The sequence below is a fragment of the Danio aesculapii genome, chromosome 7 (assembly GCF_903798145.1).
Source record: "Danio aesculapii chromosome 7, fDanAes4.1, whole genome shotgun sequence".
NCBI classification, from domain to species: domain Eukaryota; kingdom Metazoa; phylum Chordata; class Actinopteri; order Cypriniformes; family Danionidae; genus Danio; species Danio aesculapii.
In genome coordinates, this window is record NC_079441.1 from 29,479,388 (window position 1) to 29,498,661 (window position 19,274).

Here is a 19,274-nt window from a genome sequence, read left to right on the forward strand (position 1 = left end):
TAATGGTTTGGGATTGTTCTTCTAGAAGCACATGTGTGAGATCAAGCACTAATGGTCTTGTTTATAAGGTTGAGATCAGTACTTTGTGCAGGCCAGTCAAGCTCCTCCACACCAAACTCATTCATGTCTTTATGGACCTTGCTTTGTGCACAGGTTAACAGTCATTTTCCACAAAATTTGGTGAAATTAACTTTATTTTCTTAATTGAAATAAAATAAACATTACACATTGCTTGTTTTGTTTTTATTTAAAAAATACAGAATGTGCTTTTTTTCAGCTTGCTGCCAAAAAATATTTATTATTATAATTTTTCCATTAACGAGATTCATTAATTTATTCATTTAATTTACTCACCCTTGACTTGCTTGTTTTTGTTTTGCTGAACACAAAAGAAGATACTTTTGAATAATGTTGGAAACCTGTAACCACTGACTTTCAGAGTATTTGTTTTTCCTACTAAGGATGCCAATGGTTACAGGTTTTCAACATTATTTAAAATATCTTCTTTCGTGTTCAACAGAACAAAAAAATAAAAACCAAACTGGTTTAATTTGAATTTTGGGTGAACTATTCCTTTAACTTAAAACGTCTACAAAAATTCTAAATATACAATAAATTGAAACTATATCGATATATAAAAAGCTATTGATAGAAATTGTAATGCATTTTTGGAAAGATGAATGGTTTTCTAACGAATAGAAAGTTGTGAGATATAATGTGAGATGTCTTGAAGAAAAGTGTATACAGTACGTGAAGGCAGCCAGCAGCTGGTGTGACTGGAGATGCTGTATGATGATGTGCTGATGTCTCTGTTCTTCAGGGTGCCACCTGGCTCAGATGCCCCTGCCGCCTCTGCTGCTGCCACGTCACCTGCCGCTGCTGCGACTGCCAGTCAGGGCAAACCATCACTGCGCAGGATCAAGGGCCGCATCCACAGAAGCAAGAGCCTGGACAGCATGGATCTACTGGACTGCAATGTGAGTAAATAAAGCACTCGCAGAGATGATGCCATTCAGTCGCTTGCTTTTCACAAACGCCTACTGAGCATGTGCTGTGAAAGTGTCATCATCATTGCTGAATTACGGTTGCCTGTAGTTTGCTCAATGTGGATGTTGCAAGATTCTGAAGGATTGTAGTGGGAGGTTTTGATTTTTCATTTGTGTTTAAGGAATTTAAATTCGGTCAGGGAGATCAAATGCATATTTTACTGTAGCCAAATGTGATTTTGAGTGCTGATGTCACCATTACCAAAATCTTGAGATAAGTCTTGAGATACTGTTGATTTATGTTTTAATTGTGGCAAAGTGGCTTTTTGAAGTAAAAAAACACATTGGACTAATTTACACACAAAAGGCAGGTTATATATGCACTATGTTTTAAGTATCTTGAAGACATTAAAAACAATGTTACATAACAAAGACTGAAATTTTAGTTAATCTGGTATAAAATTTCAGAAAAGGAATATCTAGTTAGTAGCATTAAAATGTTAATGTTTTATTGTTTTATTTGCTGAAATAATGTTAACATTTTACATTTTTACATTAGCTCTTTTGTCAAATCTTGCCACACAAAAATTGTACCCAAAAGCTCCATATCAACAATGCTGTATCATCAACCGAGCACACAAGATATGTCGGAAAAGTTGTAGATAGTAAGATGAATGCAAATTTATTTGTTTACAAAAAAATCCCTTTGCTGAAGGGTTTTGAGGTCTTTATACCTTATTGTACATGATTTTTAGGTCTTTATACCTTATTGTACATGATTTTTGCTGCTTGTTCAAACTACTAAGCTAAAATGAGCTTAAATACAATTCTGGAGATTTTTTTGGGAAGCTGAATTTTTTAATGCGCAATCAACAAGTTAACTTAACCGATTTGTGTTGGGACGACATAGATGAATTGTGTGAAACCCTGCATTTTTACAGTTAACCTTATTGTACAAAAGTACATTATCATAATTTATGTAAAAAGGAGCACCGCTTCAAATGTTATCACTTGATTGAATGGGCGTTATCAGTGGTTATCAGCTGATAGATCTGGGCCAGTAGGGGCCTTCTGCGCCTACTGGTAAGCTCAGAAGGCTGTTTTGATCCATCCACATAGTTAATCACCTATACTAACAATGAAGACTCCAGAAGACTCCAGATCCAGATGTGTTTTTACATTACTGTGATGCTTGGGTTTAGGGTTGGGGTAAGGGTAGACATTAATAAAATACAATTGATGGGAAATTTAATAAATAATAAAAATAATTCTTGTGATTAATCAGCTATACTAATAGAGAAGACTCCAGATCCAGATCTGTTTTTACATTACTGTGATAGTTGGGTTTAGAATTGGGTAGGGGTGTAGACATTAATAAAATATAATTACTGGGAAATTTAATAAATAATATAAATAATTCTCATGGTTAATCAGCTATACTAATAGAGAAGACTCCAGATCAGTTTTTACATTACTGTGACGGTTGGGTTTAGGGTTGGGGTAGGGGTAGACATTAATAAAATACAAATAATGGGAAATTTAATAAATAATATAAATAATTCTTGTTAACTTCAAGCTGCAACCATTTGTGATCAATAGCTAATTAACCTTGTGGATGGATGAAAACAGCTTCTGAGCCTACCAGTAGATGCAGAAGGCCTCTACTGGCCCATATCTATCAGCTGATAACCACTAATAATGCCCATTCAATCAACTGAAAGGAACAAAAGTCGTTGATGTTCTGCTGGCACTAATGTTCAGTACGCTTAAAAACCAGTTTTTAGAGTCATATATTTCCTGCAAGCCTGGTTTGTTAAATACAGTAGCATTTTTTATGTTGTATGACTGTGTGTAGCAATGAAATTCAGATTTATTACATAGTTGTTAGTTACTCTGTCAGTTGTGTCACTCATTTCTCAAATTCTCTTTGGCCTCATGGGATAGTAAGTGTCCATCAGATGCACATTTTAGAATCTAACCTCAAGGGGTTTACTGTTTTATCAATAGCCTAAATTTTGGAGTAATATTTGACTCGCCATGTTTTTTTCAGTATAGAAATTGGTATAACTTGGACTACATTGAATTATGTATTTGTATCCTTTTTATTACTTGGCTCTTTGAAATAACGTAGGACAAACATGACACAGTTACACAGGGGTGAGTAAAGAATGCCAGAAAATGTATTTTTGTTAAAACGGTTTATTTAAAGTAATCTTAAAATATTTCATCCTAACCTGATGGAGTGTTTGATCATGACAGCGTTGTCAGAGTACTCACTATTTCTGTGTCCCAAGGTGCTGTTAAATATAGATGTAGATGGAAATTCTTTCTTATTCTTCATCCCTCCTGAGATTTACTTAAAGGAAGAGTCTATTTTCCCCCAGTTATTCAATTTTAGATGCTCACCATAAAAAAAACAAGCTATTTTTACTCAAAGCAGAACATAGCAGTGCATCATTCTATAATTTACCGCTATGTGTCCGAATTAAATGGAGCAGTGGGGAAAATGGCTTCTGGACATAAACGTTCTGACCTCACCACTATTAACAGGCCACAAGCTCACTGACTTTATCTCAAGCCAATCCGTCAGGTCTGTGTGCCATCAAATCTCTGAAATTGTTCAGACCATTACTGTGTTAACAGCAATCATTAGCAATTAGTCTGTTTTCCTTATTGATCTGAGACAACAGACACTACGGTGGAGCTCATTTTCAGACCTGTGATGCACTCCCACAGTATATAGGATATATGAAGGATATTCAAAGAACTCACTTTGTTAAGAACATTATTATGATGCAGTGGGATTTTCACATCCTTAAGAATAACAGACTTGAGTACTCATAGTGTCGCATTAGTCTGTGTAAATTTGATTAGGCAGCAGAGAAAAATGCATCAGACAGATTTTCTTTTACATGCTCGAGCCCCGAAGCGCAGGCTGACAGACAGCAGCGCAGTAGGTGGCATGTCCCCATTCATATTCCCTACTGCCAGATGATATCAGATTACCTCTTTGATCATGTGATGTGCAAAGCAAAAGTGCGAGTCACGTGAGCATGTGCAGAACACACTGACGTCAGCGATGTGGAGGAGTGATGCTATTAACTAAGCACCAGAGGCATATGCCTGCGTGGATGTGTTGGTGAACATGCTGCGTTTGCAGGGATGTGTGAGATCCTGCGCCATTAACAGATGAGTTAAATCGAGCTGCCTGTAAATGTGTCCAACATGTGACCCAGAGCATAAGACAATTGTTTAATGCGAGCTGAATGTAGAAAACTTTAAAACATTCCATATGTCGGGGCTGAGTGGTTTATTTTAGTGAGAAATTACAGGAGTAATCTCACAAATTAAAGGGGTAAGCTGCTTGATTCAAGCCCTAAAAACCATGATATCCCTGTGAATCTGCGCTTGAGCTGAAAGCTGTTTGCTGGCCCTGGTCATCTCATGTGCACTCACAAAAGAGAGATGTGCAGGGGGAGGGGAGAGGAGGGCAGCGGTTTCGGAAATCCAGCCTCATGCTAATGTGTCACTAATGCACTGTAATATAGTGTTTAAGAGTAAGAGTGCTGGGGCATGAAACGTTCTGATCTGAATTTGGACTGAGGTCGCATTGCAAATTTGAATGTGATGTTATTGAATGTCTAAGAAATTCAAATGAATATACTTTTAACTAAGGTTGAGGTTAAAATGTTTGGATGTACATGTTGGCTTAGCAAAACCTTATTTTAATGTTTTGAGAAAAGTCTGCAAAGATACTTAGAGGGACAGGTGAGTAGGTAATAGCCACAGTGGATAGATTGGTAGGAACCTACATGGATAGATAGTGTAGGCAGCCAAATATGTGATTTAATGGTTAGTTAGATGAGTAGTTAACTGATAGCTGGGTAGGTATATAGATGATAGATCCAGCCGATTGGAATGTAATCACTCGATTGAATGGGCGTTATCAGCTCATAGATATGGGCCAGTAGAGGCCTTCTGCACCTACTAGTAGGCTCAGAAGGCTGTAATCATTCATCCACATGGTTAATCAGCTATAGGTCATGTACAGCTGCAGCCGGAAGTTAGCAATAATTATTTATATTATTTATTAAATTTCCTATTAATTGTATTTTAATAACTACCCCTACCCCAACCCTAAACCCAACCATCACACCACGAGAATTATTTATACTGTTTATTAAATTTCCCATTAATTGTATTTTATTAAAGTCTACCCCAACCCTAAACCCAACCATCACAGTAATGTAAAAACAGATCTGGATCTGGAGTCTTCTCTATTAGTATAGCTGATTAGCTATGATAATTATTTGTATTATTTATTAAATTTCCCATTATTAGTATTTTATTAATGTCTACACCCTTACCCCAACCCTAAACCCAAGCATCACAGTAATGTAAAAACAGATCTGGAGTCTTCTCTGTTAGGATAGCTGATTAACCATGTGGATGGATGATAACAGCCTTCTGAGTTTACTAGTAGGCACAGAAGACCCCTACTGGCCCATATCTATCAGCTGAAAACCACTGATAATGCCCAGTGATAACATTTGAATTGGGTGATTAAATAGTAGGTCAAAAGATGGATAAATTGAAACTAGATAGATAGGTAGGTAAATAATTGGATTGATGTGTATGTACAGTAATTAATTAGTTGGATTGGTACTGTAGATACAGTAGATGGGTAGTTGGGTCAGTAGATGAACAATAGATATATCATAGGTACTGCAGATAAATAGCTTGTTAGACAGAGATATTGGTTGGTAATGAATAGATGGGATGTTAGATGGATAGTTGGGTAGGTAGATAGGTGGATAGATGGGTGTGTGACTGGGTAGGTCCTAGCCAAAATCACTTTAAGGCAAGTTGTTTCACTTGTGGCCATCTTTTCAAGTGCAGCTGCTATCTCTTTGAATTGGGAAACATGAAATTCTCTAAAACTGTTTGCCAAGCTCAAGATTACAATTTATTTGGAATGACCTGTCAAATTTAAAAATCAGGCTTATTTCTAAACATTTAAATTATGTCAAAAAAATTTACTTTTTCAGGTTTACCAAGCTAATGTGCATTTCTGGAGGATGCGTTCAGACATTATCCTGTCAATTAAACTATGTAACTAGCTACAGTAAGAATCAATAAATTACCTGTCATCCTCAGAATAAAGGTTTGTTCAATTGTTTAGGCATTCAGAGTCAAAATCTTTTAGTTTATATAACTTGTGCCTGATGGCAAATCTTTTACCAAAATGACAGCAACATCTTTGTTTACAGTTTTTTGGGCGTTCATGTGTTCAGATTTCACAGCTGTCGTGTGATTTAGCATTTTATTAGCAGAGGCAGGAACATATTAAGATATTCAGGACAGGTGGGAAAGAATGTACCTCACATTCATTTCATACAGATTACAAAAGCAGAGAATATTAGTTTTCAAGTGGAGTTAGCTGATTTAAAATAAATGATTTCAAGCAATATTTCTCATGTCTACGAGGCAAGTATTTGCTGGGATTCTCGTGCGTTTGCCAACCCCAGTGGGTTCAAAGCATCAGAAACTGTCATAAAGAACAGATGTTTGACTGTCTGGTCTGAGCCCCTCAACTGGAGATTTGTCAGTTCAGAGCATTTGATGATGGACTCTTTTACTAGAAGACACTGCTTGAGTGTCCATATTCACTCTTGCATTTTCTGACATTGTGTGCCACTTTGACAGTGTCTTGTAGGTTCTATAGTCTTTGAAACAGCTTAGTAGGTGGAAAATTATTTTATAACATAATTATAAAATTATGTTATAATTTTATACAATTAAGATCATATAACTTAGCCACGTTTCTGACAATACATAAAATAGTTATGTTTCCTCATAAGATCAAGCTGGTAGATCATAGTCTGTGGCTGAATGTAATGAACGGTAACATTTTTCAAGACTGGTAAAGGCAGGATTCAGAGTGGAATGACCTCGGATGACTTACTGTAGTTGCTGCTTTCAGTACACGTGAACGAACATCACACAAGCACAGATTTTTAAGACATGTAAGGTTCTTAGATGAAAGACGGGTGGCTGCAGCTCCATTAAATAAAGCATACCAACACCTGTACATGGGATTTCTTCATACAGATGGCCACTCTCTCTATTCTCTCAGGGCAGTCTAGGTGCTTGATGTAGTCTTTAGTCATTTGCTTTAGCCATTTGTGGAGTAATTAACCTCTCCTCCCCTGAGCTTCGGCAACTGCCACTGCTTTTGTAAGAGCGATTTTTCTCTGTTGACATGTAATTGCAGCATCGACCAAGCGAGTGAGTGCATGTGCCAGTGTGTGTATTTGTGCACGTGTGTGAGAGACTTGATGGAGGGGCAGCCAGTGGCAGCCTGATGGTGGACCGTACGTGAGGAGACTGTATAGTAGCTAAATTTAGAAATGGTCTCATTGCAGTTCACACAAGTTAATTCATTATTGACGTGAATGATGTAGATGGGGCTGATGGCCAAGGAAATTTAAAGCCTGTCTGGCCTCTAATTCAGAACTGTTCAAGTGAATAACTACAGATGACCGATCATAAAGCTAATGATGGAATGGGAAGCATGTCACATGTGCCTGGTTGGGAGTATTTATTTGGTCAATATGAATCAATACTAAGCATTTCTCACCAAAAGAGGAAGTTAAGCTATAATATGATCATAACATCCCTTAATCATCTTATAGATTATGCACCATATGCTACACATGCTGAGACGTGACACATGCTGAGAATGAATAAGTGTGTAAATAGGATTTTTGCTTTCTGGGCATGAATAAAAATCAGTTAAGTAGCATAGGCGACAGCTTTTTGTTTCTCACACCATTAGCATGATTTGCATCATTACCCATGTCTGTTTTTATAATATTATTCAAAAGTTTGGGGTTGGTAAGATATTTGTTATACTTTAAAGTTAAAATAAAAGTTTTTTTTCATCAAGGGAGCACTAAATTGGTCATTGAGAGTTATTGTTGCAAATCAATAAACAACATTTAATTCTGTTTATTGAATCAAATCAGAATATTAGAATGGAAACTAATGAGTAAAGTACATTTTTAACATACACTCACCAGCCACTTTATTGTGTACACCTGTCCAACTGCTTGTTAACACAAATTTCTTATCAGCCAATCACATGGCAGCAACTCAATGCATTTAGGCATGTAGACATGGGGTGCGTCCGAAACTGCCTACTACTCAGTAGGTACTGCGTTTGAATTTAAACGTACTACTCGGCCGTTAGAAAAGTATGTTCTATACAGTATGAATGTGAAAAGTATGAATGGATTTCGGACGTACATCCGCCATTTCATCATGGTCATGTGACCTACCTTCGTCAGTTGCGTCGCTTTACTCCCATTCATGAATTCTCTCGTGGGGCATCATGGGATAGCGCAGCGTGCATGGGATGCGCACTCCAGAATCTCGCTGGAAGTAGTAAGTAATCCGGGTACTTCTCGCATACTGATTTTCGAATTTACAAAGAATGTGGTCTGAAAAAGAAAAAATATCCAATGAGAGGCAGTTCTGTGGGCACAAATACCTTGTTGATGTCAGAAGAGAATGGCCAGAAACTGAGGCTACAATTCGCACAGGCTCACCAAAATTGGACTATAGAAGATTGGAAAAACTTTTTCTGGTCCGATTCGATTTCTGCTGTAACATGCAGACTGTATGGTTAGAATTTGGCATCAACAACATGAAAGCATGGATCCATCCTGCCTTGTATCAACGGTTCAGGCTGGTGGTGGTGGTGTAATGGTGTTGGAGATATTTTCCTGGCACACTTTGGGCCCATTAGTACCAATTGAGCATCGTGTCAACGCCACAGCCTACCTGAGTATTGTTTCTGACCATGTCCATCTCTTTATGACCACAGTGTACCCGTCTTCTAATGGCAACATTCAGCAAGAGAACGCGCCATGTCATAAAGCGTGAAGCATCTTTGACTGGTTTCTTGAACAAGACAATTTCTAGCAGGTATATAAGGTTTCCATACCATGCTGTTGAAGCGCGGTAAAGTTAGTTTGCCGTTTGACATTCATTAGACATTTGATTTTAAACCAATTAAATTCTTTGCTCCTGTTATAGTTTGAGCCAAAAATAGGTCAAATAATGTAGGCATACATATATGGCCTTAATGTTACACAAGGCTTAATTAATACGAATTAATTAAACAATTCGACCATATGAAATTATACAATAAAACCAGTACTAAAATGTTCAGAAAAACATCCTGCTTATTGCACAAGACTCTGTTTTTTGAATTAGCACTTTATTTATTTTATAATATTTTTAAAATATCTTTAATGTAAAAATTGTAAAAGTCAATTAAACTCTGACACCTTTTGAGATAAAATATTCAAATCAACTCTAAAATTGTGTGTCGCCCACAATTGAGGCAACTCTCCCCTCAAAGGGTGTTAGTTCAGCATCCCCTGTTCCCCCGCCTCTTCGGTCCACACTTTTACGGTGGGCTGCTGTGCTCCTCTTAACCTGCACCTTTACTTTGGACCATTTCTTTTTTAATTCACTGACAGTGCGATGTTCAGACGTTAACTGCGTCAGCTAAACTCTCCCACTCTATTTTTTTATTTTGTTATTAATTCCGAAGGACAAACTTGCAAATAAACTTTCTCCTGCCTCTGATAGAGCACCTCCAATTTACATTTTGTGAAGTTTCTCTTTTTGCTTGCTTTTGCCATTGCTTTTTCATTTGGTTTTGCCAAAGTAGAGTCATTACCATATTTATTAGGGGGAGTAGGCAGGGAGGGATTTTGTGCTCGTTCACGTGCGCTCAGTTTCACGTTAATTCGGATGTACGAAGAGAATATGCGTGGGATTCAGCATACGCAGTGTTTTATACATCTGAATTTTTTACTGCATACACACATTTACAGCTTTGTGCATACGCAAAGTTTTAGTATGAATTCAACGCAGGTCTTCGTACATGAGGCCCCCAGATCTCATTCCAATAGAGCGCCTTTGGGATGTGGTGGAATGGGAGATTCGCATCATGGATGTGCAGCTGACAAATATGCAGCAAATGCGTTATGCTATCATGTCAATATGGACTAAGATCTCTGAGGAATATCCCAGTAGCTTGTTGAATCTATTCCATGAAGAATTAAGGCAGTTCTAAAGGCAACAGTGGGTCCAACCCGGTATTAGTAAGGTGTACCTAATAAAGTGGCCGGTGAGTGTATGTACAGTAATAGACATTTTTATTAGAACTTTTATTTGAAATTGTAATGTTATTCACAATATTACTTTTTATCACTGAATAAAAGCAGCCTTTGTGAGCATAAGAGCAACCTAGACCCAGATTTTTGGATGTTAGAGAATTTTGCTTGTAGAACAATTTTATAATGGCAGATCCTCATTGGTTTATGTGGGAACAGCTGATTGTCTTTTGTTGATGGCCAAATCTCTTCCTGTTCCACTTTATCCTCTGACTGATGGTTTATTCGCAGTATTCCCTCAAGACAAATAGCGTATTTGTAACTAGAAAGAAAATCACTTTTGTGTCAGAAATGTGTGGGGAATCTTGGCTTACGGCCTGAGTATAACGAAAAGTAGGGAAACTCCCTTTGCAGGAACAGGGATGCGTGTGCCAAGCTAACTTGACAGTGATGAAGAATGTGTAATAAAGGTAATAAAACTGCAATTGGTCATCGGGGAGTTGGAGAAGATGAAAAGAAATGTGAGAAGCGAATGTAGTAGATGTGTGTGGGAAAGGGATAGACTGCCAGTCTGTGAGTGAGAGAGATCGAAAAGAAGAGGGAAGATAAAAATAAGCTGTGTATTTGGATGTATGGGTTGTGGTTTCTGTCTCAGCTAACTCACATACTGTCTAACTGTGGCATCAATCATGTATCACTTCAAAAGACAGCCTCCACATGGGATCAGCACATCAACATCTTCATGTCAAGGGCAGACTGGATGTTTTGACTGCAGAATTTTAAGTAGATGGAGGCTAAATGTGGAAATAAAGATAATTTTATATATGCAAAAAGTTTTTTGTTTTTTTTAAATAGTCATTTCCATTATTAGTCCTGTTTACACCTGATTTATGGTGTATGTTGGTCAATCAAATCACAAGCCGGCAGGGACTTTTATTTTATCCATTTTCCAGATTTTTTGATCATTGTTGGGTGAATATATGGTTTTTTCTGATTTTTCAATCTAATATTGTGAAATAGTCTTTTGGGATTTACGTTTAAACACAAAAGGAGACAGTTTCCATCCAAAGATGCGAATTAGACAAACTGGAATATCGCATAAAATGTTTGAGAATAAAGCACTGTTTGTCTGATAAACTAGTACCAAATATCAAAAAGGATATAATGGGAAAAATGGAATTTGCTATTGTATGAGAAGCCATTGTGGGTCTTTTTTAATATAATATATTAAAAGCACCATAGAAAACGAAATGCAATGAACATGTGGTGGGCAGATCTGTAAGGTAATCATAACAAACTATTTAAATGATGGAATTTGGCATTTTGGCACACTGGTGGTGGTGTGAAGAGACCCCCCGTCACGATTGTGAAGCGCTTTGGGTGTATGGCCAATAAATGTGCTATATAAATACACATTACATTACATTTTTGAATGACCAAAACAAAACCACAAGACTTTTGTGATGCACATGCTGAAAATTATTCAGTAATGTTTAGTTTATGTGCATTTTTCATATCATACTCATACTTCCATTCATGCTTTCCATTAAGCATCTTATTATGCAATATTCCAAAATGCGCTTAAAAATAGGTGGATGTAAACATTCCGTCATTCTTTTTTTTTCGGCTTAGTCCCTTTATTAATCAGGGGTCGCTACAGCAGAATCAACTGTCAACTTATCCACCATATGTTTTACACAGCGGACGCCCTTCCAGTCGCAACCCATCACTGGGAAACACCCATACACTCTTGCATTCACAACTACACATACACTACGGACAATTTAGTTCATCCGATTCACCTATAGCACATGTTTTTGGACTGTGGGGGAAACCAGAGGACCTGGAGGAAACCCATGCGAACACGGGGAGAACATGCAAACTCCACACAGAAATGCCTACTGACCCAGCTGGGAATCGAACCAGTGACCTTCTGTCTGTGAGGTGACAGTGCTACCCACTGCACCACTGTGTCGCCCCAGATGTAAACAAAGCTAATGTAAAACAGTACAACAATCAGCTGCAAAAAAAAAAATGCCATATCGCTTTTGGTTGTCACAGCCAGGCCAGGTTCTCCCCACACTCCATCACCATAATCATCACGATCACAGTCACCAAAACTAATCAGCCCCACACCTGCTCACTATTCACTTTCATCACGCCAGCACCATAAAAACCCTCACCAGCTCTCACTCAGGGTCCGGCCTCGTTGCTACAAAGAAGGACAACACTCTCCTCTTGGTCAGTGTCTAAATCCACTTCCAAGATTACTTGACTCTCTCGTTTCCCTATGATCTCCAGTGTCTGCGTCTCTCCATCCTAGTGTGGTTTCTCCTAGTCCCTCCTCTAGTTGTCGTCATCTCTCTGTATGCCTGGCTTCAAATACTCTTCCTGTCCCTCCGATTAATCTAGTCATCCAAATCCATCCTGCAATGCATCCCCATTGAGTTCCTTTACCTACTTGCCATCCTTAATAAAAAACATCCCTGGTTCTCCTCTCCATCTGTGATATTGGTTTGCATTAGAATCAGGGCTGATCAAAAATTTTAGTGCATTATTTTTGCTTTCAAACCAAACTTACAATTTCAGATCGCAATGTTTAAATCCAACCCAGGCTCAATCTAAAAATGTTCTGCTAAATACATTTCCGGAGAGCACCAAATACATCCCAGGGGCTACGTTTTTCTGTAGTTTTTGTTTTCGCCAATCCACCAGAGGGCGCTGTGTATGCTTTTTGAGATCTCAAATTTCTCCCGCGAGTGTCATTCGTGCCTGCTGTTCTTGCATAAATTCACCAGAGGCTGCTGTTGACTGACTGACCGAATGACTGACTGACTAACCGATTGACCTACCCACCCACCTCCTTTCTATAAACCCAACCGCCAGTTTTAAAAAGCAATCCAGAAAAAGAAAAGCTCTCGCCTGATTTTTACCACATTTTCAGATTTTACCACATTCTCACCCTGTTATTTACTTGTTTGTTTTATATTTTGGGGTCTGTTTTTGTCTTACCTGCTTTCTGGAACTGTTCTTCACCGGACTTAAACCCCGTAGTTGTGGTCAACTCCTCTTTGCGTCTCAAGTCCGCCGACGTACATGGTGAGCTACCAAACAAACTAGTAACAGCGGAAGGCTGTCCATATGGAGGTAAGCGGTCAGCTGGTAAGCGTGAAAAAGAAACGTTCTGGCTACATACAGTAATTCACGATCTCCAGAAATGTATATAGGGCCACGTTTTCAGAATGAGCCTATGTTGTTTAAATCCTGCTTGACTAGCGTGCTTCGACAACATGTCTCGTTATGTTTAAAGATTGGGTCAGTAGGGTAGTCTTTTGTGGCTGTTTGAATGGATTTGACCACGGGAGTGTTTACACTATGAAAGCAATCCAGTTTAATGTTTTTTTATTACCTCTGGAAGGGGTCGAAAGTAGACGGGCTCTCAACGTGTCAGACGCAATTTACACCTGCATTTAGCAACATCCTCTTGTGATCAGTTTGAAAAGCGAGCATCTCAATTCCAGATTTAAACAGGTCCATTATACACTACTTTTTGTCCCATTACAGCTGCTTTATCAGGAAAGAAAATTGCTCTCTGAGGAGAGATCAGATAAGGACTCTCAAAGAGAGGCCACAATTAATTATTCAGAGCAAACCGCCGACTGTTTCATCTGTCTTTAAATGCAAAATAGCTTCTAAATTATGTGGGACAAAAGAACAATGATCAATAATTTAGAAAAGCCTACTGTTCCTGCATAAGTAAGAGGTCGGGTTAGGATACTCACAGAGAGACGTGAGCTTGTGAACCGCTGGCCGGCTCTCCTCTGGCCTTTGTCAAATGTAATCAGCCATTTCTCATCTCAGGGTTCATGCTTTAATAATAACTATTTTGAAGTTTGCATGAAGTACGATGACGATGTACTGAGGCATATTTACATTCCTTGAGGAGCACATGAACTTACACTGTTTGTGTCACTCAGACAGACTGGATTTGTACAATTCACATTACCAGACTTTTCTTTTCTTTTCTTTTCTTTTCTTTTCTTTTCTTTTCTTTTCTTTTCTTTTCTTTTCTTTTCTTCCTTTCTTTTGCAATTTTTTTCTGTCTTCCTTTTTGTCTTTTTTCTTTCTGTCTTTCTTTGTTTCTTTTACAATTTTTGTTGCTGTCTTCCTTTTTAGTCTTTCTTTCTTTCCTTCTTTCTTTCTTTCTTTCTTTCTTTCTTTCTTTTCTTTCCTTCCTTCCTTCCTTCCTTCCTTCTTTCTTTCTTTCCTTCTTTCTTTCTTTCTTTCCTTCCTTCCTTCCTTCCTTCCTTCTTTCTTTCTTTCTTTCCTTCTTTCTTTCTTTCCTTCTTTCATTATTTCTTTCTTTCTTTCCTTCTTTCTTTCTTTCTTTCTTTCTTTCTTTCCTTCCTTCCTTCCTTCTTTCTTTCTTTCTTTCTTTCCTTCTTTCTTTCTTTCCTTCTTTCCTTATTTCTTTCTTTCCTTCTTTCTTTCTTTCTTTCTTTCTTTCTTTCTTTCCTTATTTCTTTCTTTCATTTCTTTCTTTCCTTCTTTCTTTCTTTCCTTCTTTCTTTCTTTTCTTTCCTTCTTTCTTTCTTTCTTTCTTTCTTTCTTTCTTTCTTTCTTTCTTTCCTTCTTTCTTTCTTTCTTTCCTTCTTTCTTTCTTTCTTTCTTTCTTTCCTTCTTTCTTTCTTTCTTTCTTTCTTTCCTTATTTCTTTCTTTCTTTCCTTCTTTCTTTCTTTCTTTCTTTCTTTCTTTCTTTCCTTCTTTCTTTCTTTCTTTCTTTCCTTCTTTCTTTCTTTCTTTCTTTCCTTCTTTCTTTTGCATTTTTTCTGTCTTCTGTTTTGTCTTTCTTTTTGTCTTTCCTTTTCTTTCTGTCTTTGTTTGTTTGTTTTGTAATTTTTGTTTCTGTCTTCCTTTTTGTCATTTCTTTCCTTTGTCATTCTTTCATTCATTTTGTCTTTCTTTCTTTCTTTCTTTCTTTCTTTCTTTCTTTCTTTCTTTCTTTCTTTCTTTCTTTCCTTCTTTCTTTCTTTCTTTCTTTCTTTCTTTCTTTCTTTCTTACTGTAATATGTTTTTTGTTGAATGTTTTAGTACTTTTTACAATGCTTGAATTATTATTGTAGGATTAGGATTTAGGTTTAATAAACAGATTTTATTTATGGCTGTAAATATTCTAAGGAAAATAAGGAATGATGTACCTTTTTAATTTCATAGCTGGGCAAGCAAAATTAGCCATTTGAAAGACTTGCAGGTTTGCTCTTGAAGGGCAGATTGTAAATGTTCTTAATTTGTTCACAGCACTAGTTGAATCAAGAATAAGGGTGGAATATACATTATTTAAAATGACAGGAAACATGGATGTGTGCACTGCACAGCAATGGTTATTCTTTTGTGAAAATGACATTATTTAATTAGTGATTAATCTTAATTGTTTTATTTTAATGTTGAAGTTTGTGTCTTTCTTTCTTTCTTTCTTTCTTTCTTTCTTTCTTTCTTTCTTGTGTTTCTCTTTTTGATATTTTATTTATTTATTTATTTATCTATTTATTTATTTATCTATTTATCTATTTATTTATTTATTTATTTATTTATTTATTTATTTATTCTGTCTGTTTCACCAGCTGCCAGAACAAATTGCGGCCAACATAAAATTTCGTTCTGAACATTTTGAAATCTCACAGCGCTTCAGTCTTCATCCAATGTGCTTGATTTAGTCTGATGGCTGATTTGGTTATGAAAGACTCCCAGCAGTGAATTAGGACCTCACTGGCGCAGCATACAAACCACTCAATCAGTGTCTGCAGAGAGCATTTATTTAATATCTCATAGTCGTGTCCAGTTTCCTCATCAGAACTGAAAATCAATAAAAATAGGAGCCAAACTCTTACACACAAATGACTTGCTTTGTGTTGCATGTAATGCGATAAACCCAACAGGTAAACAACGAAAGAAAACAAACATCCCAGCGCACCAGATCAGACGCTAATGCACTTTTGCCAGGCATATGCCACCAGTGGACAAACAGCTGGTGTCTGGTGAGATGTTGCTTTCTGGGAAGAGTGCAGTCGTTGTGAGCTGCTGTGTTGCCAGATTTCAGCCTTTCCCCTCTGCCACCTACTTCTGTCCTTGCTTGCCACCCGAACGAACCCTAAATGCTCCCAAACACAAACATTGCATCAGTGACTCTACCAATATCTTGGAAATACTGACGCTCAGACATGATGCGTATTGCAGGCTAATACCATATTTAAGACCCTTTTAGCCCAAACACTGCTGTTTACACCTGGGAATAACAAAAAGCACTGCTCCTGCTCTGAAGAACTTGTTGATTTTATTTTTAAAGATGTTGCTCATAAAACATTTTGTATGTAAAAATATATTGACAACGTTTGTATTAATACCTGTTTTTATTGTCAATCTGTGATGAGTCTGTGATGAAACAAGACCTTCAAGGCAGTTCCTATTGTAGGCTGGCAGACTGAACAATTTAAAAATGTGAAGCAAAATCAAAAGAATGTGATAATATACAAATAATTCAGAGAGTTTCTCCTCCATCCTATAAGACATGAAACAAATGGTTATAAAAGTGTCAAGATAATGCTGGATGAGCTATTCTGTACTGTAACCTCAAAGCGTCATGCAAAGAAAATATTTTTTTAATAGGGAGATATATATAATCTTAAAGGTTATATATTCACTTTCATATATATTTAACCTATAGATTCTATATAACCTTATAGGTATATATGTTACATATTATGATGTATAAGGCATATTAAATGCCTTATAGATTAATTGAAGATATCATAGCAGTGTAATTTGTTCCCATGACCCCAGTAAATTTCATATCACTATAAACTGATTCTTTCATAGCTGTTTTGTCACCACTGCTACTTTTGCTGTGTTGTTATTTTGTTGTTGAGGAAAGGGCGGAATACATATTTAATCTAATACATTAATCTAAAGATTGCTCTTAAGCAGCCTGAGTCATGTCTGGATGTTCGATATCATGCTCAGTATCAATAGATCCTTGTAAAACTATTTTCTAATCCATAATTATTCTCATTGAAGAACAAAAAGTAGTAATGAGTAATCAGGGCATTGAATGAATATCTGAAATGCCAAGACTGTCATTACTGATCTTATTTGTATGCCTAAATATGTAAGAAACAGATTTTACCATGTTTTTAATTGTGACATTTTAGGGGAAAAGAATTAAGTCCATGTACTATTTGTTATTTTAGTTTTGGGGTGGGCTCATGTCTATCTCAGTAGCCCCATTCACATTTAGAAAAGTGCTGCTCACACAAGCAAGGATGTTCCGGAATTTTTCCAGAAAGGACCGTTCACACATCCATTCCAAAAAAAATTATTGATAAAATGCTTATGATGAACCGCTTTTTGTTTACCTTCAAGTTCTGCTTCAGTTGCTTGATGCATGTGCACATAAAGAAGTGCACCAGTGAGCACCAGCACACACACATATTATATACATCTTGACAAGCAAAAGTGTCCCTCATCAAAGTTGTTCACAATACTTATCCATCCACAGAATGTAGTCAAATGTGTAAACATTCAGCAGGGTGATGCAGGGTTCCACACAATTCATTCATGTTGTTCCAACACAAATCGATTAAGTTAATTTAACACTTTTAACAAATTTATGTGGACTGAACAAAAAAAACAAAGTTGTCCCAATGAAATCTCAAGAATTGTGTTGATTCAGCTTATTTTAAATAAGTAGTTTGAACAAGCAAAAAAAAAAAAATTTGTGGGACAAAAGCAGCTACATTGAATGCTAAAGCTTTAAATAAAAGTGAAACCATCAACAAAAGCCTGACCCCTTCTATGTTTACAAATACAAGCGCAGCTGTTTAGAGCTCATTTCTGGTTAATGATGTCAGAATTTACTGGTATTTTGGAATGGATGTGTGAATGGTCTTTTCCGGAAAAATTCCGGAAACATCCTTATATTTGTGAACAGCACTTTTTTTAATCTACCAGTAAAGTCATTCTGGAAATTTTCCGGATATTTACTGGTATCACTTTGTGAAAGGGGCTATTTGTCTACATTGGTCATGACCCTGTGTTTCATGCACAGCCAATAATGTCAGGGATGTCACTAATAACAAGGGTTTCTAAATTCTACATGCAAGCATATGTATAATTTTTAATAAAATAGGAGTATTGCTTTAGGTATGTAGCGCTGGTCTTCATTTATTGAGTGTTTAAATTGAAGTGTAGAAGCATGCCTGTGGAAGTGCCATTTATTCCAAGCCATCATACATTTTACATGGACATGCAGAAGGTCAAGGGAGGAGTCAAAGCTCAGAGGCGATTGATGGGATTTTGATTTATGACAAGCTGTATGTGTGTAAGCAGGTTGCTTGTGAGTGTATTAGGCATTTACTGGATACCTACAGTATGTCATGTATTGTGCAATTTTACTATATCTGTACGTGTGCACTGCCTTCTGGTCAAGTCAAGTCTAATAGACATATGCTGATATTCTATAATTCATTATAGTGTGATAATGAACATGAACATTATTGATATTGTGGACACTTCAATTTAGCTTGATTAAATGTCTATTATTTAATCTTTTAGAGTGCTTTATATGTTTGCTGTATTCAAATTGTTGTATTGGCAGTGATTGTTTGTCACAGAACCAAATGCTCATAGACTTAATAGGTGATTTAATTTCAGACATTTACATTTTCACAGGTTAATGTGTCCAACGACATTGACAGTTCTACTATTTATACTATAAAAGTATACCTAATATGCTATTTATATTCATTTCGCTCTCACTGTACAGTTCAATTTGTTAACATCAGTTAATTTAACTAAAGTCAATTTATTGACAAGTTCAAAAGCATTTAATTTTAGATGATGTTTTTAGTTATTGCCTAATAACTCAATAAATTCCAATGTCATAATCATAAATAACTATTAAAACCTTTGTTTTTAAATTAACTTTAACAGTAACCACAATATGGCTATTTCCCACTGTTGATTCTAGTGTGTTAACTAACGTTTACTAATTAGACTTTATTGTGAAGTGTTCAATTTAATTCAAGGTTATTTTTATAGCAC

At 36.7% G+C, this 19,274-nt stretch overlaps 1 protein-coding gene across 12 annotated transcripts in view; it reads left to right on the forward strand.

Annotated features, from left to right (window-relative positions):
• tjp1a (tight junction protein 1a) overlaps nt 1-19,274 on the forward strand; it is a 186,034-nt gene that overhangs the window by 27,461 nt on the left and 139,299 nt on the right. For all 12 annotated transcript variants that reach the window (XM_056461582.1, XM_056461575.1, XM_056461579.1 and 9 more), the window contains exon 2: nt 821-977. In XM_056461582.1, coding sequence (XP_056317557.1) covers nt 821-977 — 157 coding nt within the window. The remainder of the gene's footprint in view (nt 1-820; nt 978-19,274) is intronic.